The 7,616-nt window shown below is 71.5% G+C and overlaps 1 protein-coding gene across 4 annotated transcripts; it reads right to left on the bottom strand.

The window, feature by feature from the left end:
* Positions 1–1,557: 1,557 nt before the first annotated feature.
* On the bottom strand, positions 1,558–6,887 carry LOC135419242 (collagen alpha-2(I) chain-like). Of its 4 annotated transcripts, none has more exons than XM_064665513.1 (5): positions 4,448–5,876; positions 4,223–4,291; positions 2,486–4,065; positions 2,261–2,329; positions 1,558–2,103 (listed from the first exon to the last, which is right to left on the bottom strand). In XM_064665513.1, exons 3-5 carry the CDS (start codon positions 2,856–2,858, stop codon positions 1,727–1,729), a joined length of 819 nt encoding a protein of 272 aa, XP_064521583.1. In that variant the 5' UTR covers positions 2,859–4,065; positions 4,223–4,291; positions 4,448–5,876; the 3' UTR covers positions 1,558–1,726. The 4 variants fall into 4 exon arrangements, 2 of the variants coding, with proteins under 2 accessions (XP_064521583.1, XP_064521582.1); XR_010432863.1 differs by lacking the exons at positions 1,558–2,103; positions 2,261–2,329 and adding exons at positions 6,185–6,253; positions 6,410–6,887 and having other exon boundaries at positions 2,964–4,065; positions 4,448–6,028; XR_010432864.1 differs by lacking the exons at positions 1,558–2,103; positions 2,261–2,329; positions 4,223–4,291 and adding exons at positions 6,185–6,253; positions 6,410–6,887 and having other exon boundaries at positions 2,964–4,065; positions 4,448–6,028.
* Positions 6,888–7,616: the final 729 nt, after the last annotated feature.

The following is a 7,616-nucleotide window of genomic DNA, read 5'->3' as shown; positions in this document are numbered from 1 at the left end:
GAGATCCCTGCCCCGGGGATGCCAGGGAGGGGCCTTTGCCCAGAGGGCCTCTCTCCCGCCCCCTCTCAGCGCGAAGCCGACGCTCTTCTTCCTCGCTCTTGCCTCGCCGTCCCGCTCCACGGCTCTGCTTTCTTCTGGGAGGGCTCCTGCCAAGGCAGGAGGACGCAGCTCGGACTCCGAAGCTCCGAGTCCTTGCACCCAAGGAAAGCAGGACCCAGGGGCAGCTGCCCCAGCCACCACCCGCCCGCCCACTCGCAGGACCCCCCCACCTCCACACCACCCCCCGACTTCAGCCGCTCTCACCGCGGCGTCTTCCCGCGCCGGCGCTGCCGTCCCGCGCGCACGCCTCTTCCGCTCTCTTCTCCGACGGCTTCTGCCAGGGCGGGAGGAGGCAGGTGGGCCCGAGAAACACCAGCTCCTCCCTACCAAGGCGACCCGCACCCCACGCCCCGGAGGCACATCTCCAAGCCCCTCCCCGCCCACCCACAGGCCCCCCCCAAAACTCTCCAAGCTTCACTTGGACTCACCACGGCGACGCACGGCGCAGTCCCACCCGGCTGCGGGGAGCCGGGCCCTCTGGGCAAAGGCAGCTGGGCACGCGAAGCAGCGGCCAAAGAGGCTGCCGCCCTGCTTACAGGGGCCTCCGGCCGCTGCCCGGACCACAAAGCGCCTGGGACACCAGGGCACTGGCCCCGACTTACAGGGGGGCCCTGGGCCCAAAGGCCTGCGGAGGCTCTTCTCTCCGCTTCGGGGGCCACCTGACCCGCTCCCCGCTAACGGGGCGGTCGCCCCGCACAGGCTGCCAGCTGAGGGAGCGCAAAGGCTCCCAGACCCGGACCCTGCTTACAGGCGGGTCCACGCCCAGGGAGCCACGGAGCTCGGCCTTCCCCCGCGGCATCAAGTACCTGGCTCAAGGGCCAGGCACCGGGGCTCGTGGCCTAAGGCCCTGAGCTGGGCCCCGAGGGCAGGAGGGCACACGCCCAGCCCCACGCCCGTGAGAGGCCGGGGGACCCCGCGGGACACCCGCCTGATTACAGGGGGTCCCTCCAACCGCCCGCCGAGCAGGGGGGACGCACAAAGCCCCACTTAGGGGGCCGCCCCCCCGAGGCCCGGCACTCCCAACAACGGCCTCGCGGCCTAAGGCCGGCAGGGACAGGGCCCCACCCCGAGGACGGGGGGAGGCCCACGCTGGCACATGGCCAGCAGGACGGGCGGCCCCCGGTGCCCGCGACGCCACCAGCGGGCTTCGCTCCCTCCTCGGGAACAGGGGGCGAGCCCGAGGCTCTCCTCTCCTGCTCGGCGCCGGGGCTGGCTCCCCACGGGTTGGTGCACAGAGCCCCTCTTTCCCTCCTGGGAAGTCTAAGCTACGCTGCCTACATCTCTACGGGGGCTACAGGAGGGACCAGCTCGCTCGCTCGCTCACTCACACCGACGGGACAAGGACACAAAGGGGGAACGTCCCAGAAGAGGGAGCAAGCTCTGTGCGCCGAGCCGTGGGGAGCCGGCCCTGCCGCCGAGCAGGAGAGGAGAGCCTCGGGCTTGCCCCTTGTTCCGAGGACGGAGCGAAGCCCGTTAGTGGCCCCGGGCTGCGCACGGGCCAAAAGGGCCTCAGCGTGCTGAGGGGCAAAGGGACACAGGCTGTGACACGCCCCGACTACGGGGGGTCACTCTGGCCAGGGGCCGCCAGAAGGCACCAAAGGTGCCAAGGGAAAAAGCCCTGCCCTGCTTACAGGGCGGGCGGGCCGGGGGTCGGGAGAGCTCCGTTTCCCCCCTCGGGCGCGGAGGCGGGCACTCTCGCCCTCCTTACAGGGCGGTTGCCCCTCTCTCCGGGCAGCCACAGGAGCGCGATGGCAAAAGGCCAACGCCAAGCAAAGCAAAGGACCCGGCCCTGCTTACAGGGAGGTCGCCCAGCGCCAAGCCGGCCGGCGCAGCCGCAAGCTGCCCGCCGGACTCTGAGGGATCCCTGCCCCGGGGATGCCAGGGAGGGGCCTTTGCCCAGAGGGCCTCTCTCCCGCCCCCTCTTCAGCGCGAAGCCGACGCTCTTCTTCCTCGCTCTTGCCTCGCCGTCCCGCTCCACGGCTCTGCTTTCTTCTGGGAGGGCTCCTGCCAAGGCAGGAGGACGCAGCTCGGACTCCGAAGCTCCGAGTCCTTGCACCCAAGGAAAGCAGGACCCAGGGGCAGCTGCCCCAGCCACCACCCGCCCGCCCACTCGCAGGACCCCCCCACCTCCACACCACCCCCCGACTTCAGCCGCTCTCACCGCGGCGTCTTCCCGCGCCGGCGCTGCCGTCCCGCGCGACGCCTCTTCCGCTCTCTTCTCCGACGGCTTCTGCCAGGGCGGGAGGAGGCAGGTGGGCCCGAGAAACACCAGCTCCTCCCTACCAAGGCGACCCGCACCCCACGCCCCCGGAGGCACATCTCCAAGCCCCTCCCCGCCCACCCACAGGCCCCCCCCCAAAACTCTCCAAGCTTCACTTGGACTCACCACGGCGACGCACGGCGCAGTCCCACCCGGGCTGCGGGGAGCCGGGCCCTCTGGGCAAAGGCAGCTGGGCACGCGAAGCAGCGGCCAAAGAGGCTGCCGCCCTGCTTACAGGGGCCTCCGGCCGCTGCCCGGACCACAAAGCGCCTGGGACACCAGGGCACTGGCCCCGACTTACAGGGGGGCCCTGGGCCCAAAGGCCTGCGGAGGCTCCTTCTCTCCGCTTCGGGGGCCACCTGACCCGCTCCCCGCTAACGGGGCGGTCGCCCCGCACAGGCTGCCAGCTGAGGGAGCGCAAAGGCTCCCAGACCCGGACCCTGCTTACAGGCGGGTCCACGCCCAGGGAGCCACGGAGCTCGGCCTTCCCCCGCGGCATCAAGTACCTGGCTCAAGGGCCAGGCACCGGGGCTCGTGGCCTAAGGCCCTGAGCTGGGCCCCGAGGGCAGGGAGGGCACACGCCCAGCCCCACGCCCGTGAGAGGCCGGGGGACCCCGCGGGACACCCGCCTGATTACAGGGGGTCCCTCCAACCGCCCGCCGAGCAGGGGGGACGCACAAAGCCCCACTTAGGGGGCCGCCCCCCCGAGGCCCGGCACTCCCAACAACGGCCTCGCGGCCTAAGGCCGGCAGGGACAGGGCCCCACCCCGAGGACGGGGGGAGGCCCACGCTGGCACATGGCCAGCAGGACGGGCGGCCCCCGGTGCCCGCGACGCCACCAGCGGGCTTCGCTCCCTCCTCGGGAACAGGGGGCGAGCCCGAGGCTCTCCTCTCCTGCTCGGCGCCGGGGCTGGCTCCCCACGGGTTGGTGCACAGAGCCCCTCTTTCCCTCCTGGGAAGTCTAAGCTACGCTGCCTACATCTCTACGGGGGCTACAGGAGGGACCAGCTCGCTCGCTCGCTCACTCACACCGACGGGACAAGGACACAAAGGGGGAACGTCCCAGAAGAGGGAGCAAGCTCTGTGCGCCGAGCCGTGGGGAGCCGGCCCTGCCGCCGAGCAGGAGAGGAGAGCCTCGGGCTTGCCCCTTGTTCCCGAGGACGGAGCGAAGCCCGTTAGTGGCCCCGGGCTGCGCACGGGCCAAAAGGGCCTCAGCGTGCTGAGGGGCAAAGGGACACAGGCTGTGACACGCCCCGACTACGGGGGGTCACTCTGGCCAGGGGCCGCCAGAAGGCACCAAAGGTGCCAAGGGAAAAAGCCCTGCCCTGCTTACAGGGCGGGCGGGCCGGGGGTCAGGAGAGCTCCGTTTCCCCCCTCGGGCGCGGAGGCGGGCACTCTCGCCCTCCTTACAGGGCGGTTGCCCCTCTCTCCGGGCAGCCACAGGAGCGCGATGGCAAAAGGCCAACGCCAAGCAAAGCAAAGGACCCGGCCCTGCTTACAGGGAGGTCGCCCAGCGCCAAGCCGGCCGGCGCAGCCGCAAGCTGCCCGCCGGACTCTGAGGGATCCCTGCCCCGGGGATGCCAGGGAGGGGCCTTTGCCCAGAGGGCCTCTCTCCCGCCCCCTCTTCAGCGCGAAGCCGACGCTCTTCTTCCTCGCTCTTGCCTCGCCGTCCCGCTCCACGGCTCTGCTTTCTTCTGGGAGGGCTCCTGCCAAGGCAGGAGGACGCAGCTCGGACTCCGAAGCTCCGAGTCCTTGCACCCAAGGAAAGCAGGACCCAGGGGCAGCTGCCCCAGCCACCACCCGCCCGCCCACTCGCAGGACCCCCCCACCTCCACACCACCCCCCGACTTCAGCCGCTCTCACCGCGGCGTCTTCCCGCGCCGGCGCTGCCGTCCCGCGCGACGCCTCTTCCGCTCTCTTCTCCGACGGCTTCTGCCAGGGCGGGAGGAGGCAGGTGGGCCCGAGAAACACCAGCTCCTCCCTACCAAGGCGACCCGCACCCCACGCCCCCGGAGGCACATCTCCAAGCCCCTCCCCGCCCACCCACAGGCCCCCCCCCAAAACTCTCCAAGCTTCACTTGGACTCACCACGGCGACGCACGGCGCAGTCCCACCCGGGCTGCGGGGAGCCGGGCCCTCTGGGCAAAGGCAGCTGGGCACGCGAAGCAGCGGCCAAAGAGGCTGCCGCCCTGCTTACAGGGGCCTCCGGCCGCTGCCCGGACCACAAAGCGCCTGGGACACCAGGGCACTGGCCCCGACTTACAGGGGGGCCCTGGGCCCAAAGGCCTGCGGAGGCTCCTTCTCTCCGCTTCGGGGGCCACCTGACCCGCTCCCCGCTAACGGGGCGGTCGCCCCGCACAGGCTGCCAGCTGAGGGAGCGCAAAGGCTCCCAGACCCGGACCCTGCTTACAGGCGGGTCCACGCCCAGGGAGCCACGGAGCTCGGCCTTCCCCCGCGGCATCAAGTACCTGGCTCAAGGGCCAGGCACCGGGGCTCGTGGCCTAAGGCCCTGAGCTGGGCCCCGAGGGCAGGGAGGGCACACGCCCAGCCCCACGCCCGTGAGAGGCCGGGGGACCCCGCGGGACACCCGCCTGATTACAGGGGGTCCCTCCAACCGCCCGCCGAGCAGGGGGGACGCACAAAGCCCCACTTAGGGGGCCGCCCCCCCGAGGCCCGGCACTCCCAACAACGGCCTCGCGGCCTAAGGCCGGCAGGGACAGGGCCCCACCCCGAGGACGGGGGGAGGCCCACGCTGGCACATGGCCAGCAGGACGGGCGGCCCCCGGTGCCCGCGACGCCACCAGCGGGCTTCGCTCCCTCCTCGGGAACAGGGGGCGAGCCCGAGGCTCTCCTCTCCTGCTCGGCGCCGGGGCTGGCTCCCCACGGGTTGGTGCACAGAGCCCCTCTTTCCCTCCTGGGAAGTCTAAGCTACGCTGCCTACATCTCTACGGGGGCTACAGGAGGGACCAGCTCGCTCGCTCGCTCACTCACACCGACGGGACAAGGACACAAAGGGGGAACGTCCCAGAAGAGGGAGCAAGCTCTGTGCGCCGAGCCGTGGGGAGCCGGCCCTGCCGCCGAGCAGGAGAGGAGAGCCTCGGGCTTGCCCCTTGTTCCCGAGGACGGAGCGAAGCCCGTTAGTGGCCCCGGGCTGCGCACGGGCCAAAAGGGCCTCAGCGTGCTGAGGGGCAAAGGGACACAGGCTGTGACACGCCCCGACTACGGGGGGGTCACTCTGGCCAGGGGCCGCCAGAAGGCACCAAAGGTGCCAAGGGAAAAAGCCCTGCCCTGCTTACAGGGCGGGCGGGCCGGGGGTCGGGAGAGCTCCGTTTCCCCCCTCGGGCGCGGAGGCGGGCACTCTCGCCCTCCTTACAGGGCGGTTGCCCCTCTCTCCGGGCAGCCACAGGAGCGCGATGGCAAAAGGCCAACGCCAAGCAAAGCAAAGGACCCGGCCCTGCTTACAGGGAGGTCGCCCAGCGCCAAGCCGGCCGGCGCAGCCGCAAGCTGCCCGCCGGACTCTGAGAGATCCCTGCCCCGGGGATGCCAGGGAGGGGCCTTTGCCCAGAGGGCCTCTCTCCCGCCCCCTCTTCAGCGCGAAGCCGACGCTCTTCTTCCTCGCTCTTGCCTCGCCGTCCCGCTCCACGGCTCTGCTTTCTTCTGGGAGGGCTCCTGCCAAGGCAGGAGGACGCAGCTCGGACTCCGAAGCTCCGAGTCCTTGCACCCAAGGAAAGCAGGACCCAGGGGCAGCTGCCCCAGCCACCACCCGCCCGCCCACTCGCAGGACCCCCCACCTCCACACCACCCCCCGACTTCAGCCGCTCTCACCGCGGCGTCTTCCCGCGCCGGCGCTGCCGTCCCGCGCGACGCCTCTTCCGCTCTCTTCTCCGACGGCTTCTGCCAGGGCGGGAGGAGGCAGGTGGGCCCGAGAAACACCAGCTCCTCCCTACCAAGGCGACCCGCACCCCACGCCCCCGGAGGCACATCTCCAAGCCCCTCCCCGCCCACCCACAGGCCCCCCCCCAAAACTCTCCAAGCTTCACTTGGACTCACCACGGCGACGCACGGCGCAGTCCCACCCGGGCTGCGGGGAGCCGGGCCCTCTGGGCAAAGGCAGCTGGGCACGCGAAGCAGCGGCCAAAGAGGCTGCCGCCCTGCTTACAGGGGCCTCCGGCCGCTGCCCGGACCACAAAGCGCCTGGGACACCAGGGCACTGGCCCCGACTTACAGGGGGGCCCTGGGCCCAAAGGCCTGCGGAGGCTCCTTCTCTCCGCTTCGGGGGCCACCTGACCCGCTCCCCGCTAACGGGGCGGTCGCCCCGCACAGGCTGCCAGCTGAGGGAGCGCAAAGGCTCCCAGACCCGGACCCTGCTTACAGGCGGGTCCACGCCCAGGGAGCCACGGAGCTCGGCCTTCCCCCGCGGCATCAAGTACCTGGCTCAAGGGCCAGGCACCGGGGCTCGTGGCCTAAGGCCCTGAGCTGGGCCCCGAGGGCAGGGAGGGCACACGCCAGCCCCACGCCCGTGAGAGGCCGGGGGACCCCGCGGGACACCCGCCTGATTACAGGGGGTCCCTCCAACCGCCCGCCGAGCAGGGGGGACGCACAAAGCCCCACTTAGGGGGCCGCCCCCCGAGGCCCGGCACTCCCAACAACGGCCTCGCGGCCTAAGGCCGGCAGGGACAGGGCCCCACCCCGAGGACGGGGGGAGGCCCACGCTGGCACATGGCCAGCAGGACGGGCGGCCCCCGGTGCCCGCGACGCCACCAGCGGGCTTCGCTCCCTCCTCGGGAACAGGGGGCGAGCCCGAGGCTCTCCTCTCCTGCTCGGCGCCGGGGCTGGCTCCCCACGGGTTGGTGCACAGAGCCCCTCTTTCCCTCCTGGGAAGTCTAAGCTACGCTGCTACATCTCTACGGGGGCTACAGGAGGGACCAGCTCGCTCGCTCGCTCACTCACACCGACGGACAAGGACACAAAGGGGGAACGTCCCAGAAGAGGGAGCAAGCTCTGTGCGCCGAGCCGTGGGGAGCCGGCCCTGCCGCCGAGCAGGAGAGGAGAGCCTCGGGCTTGCCCCTTGTTCCGAGGACGGAGCGAAGCCCGTTAGTGGCCCCGGGCTGCGCACGGCCAAAAGGGCCTCAGCGTGCTGAGGGGCAAAGGGACACAGGCTGTGACACGCCCCGACTACGGGGGGTCACTCTGGCCAGGGGCCGCCAGAAGGCACCAAAGGTGCCAAGGGAAAAAGCCCTGCCCTGCTTACAGGCGA

Source organism: Pseudopipra pipra, chromosome 9 (genome assembly GCF_036250125.1).
Source record: "Pseudopipra pipra isolate bDixPip1 chromosome 9, bDixPip1.hap1, whole genome shotgun sequence".
NCBI lineage: Eukaryota > Metazoa > Chordata > Aves > Passeriformes > Pipridae > Pseudopipra > Pseudopipra pipra.
The sequence above is the reverse complement of the archived record's forward strand: the minus strand, read 5'-3'. Positions and strand labels throughout refer to the sequence as shown.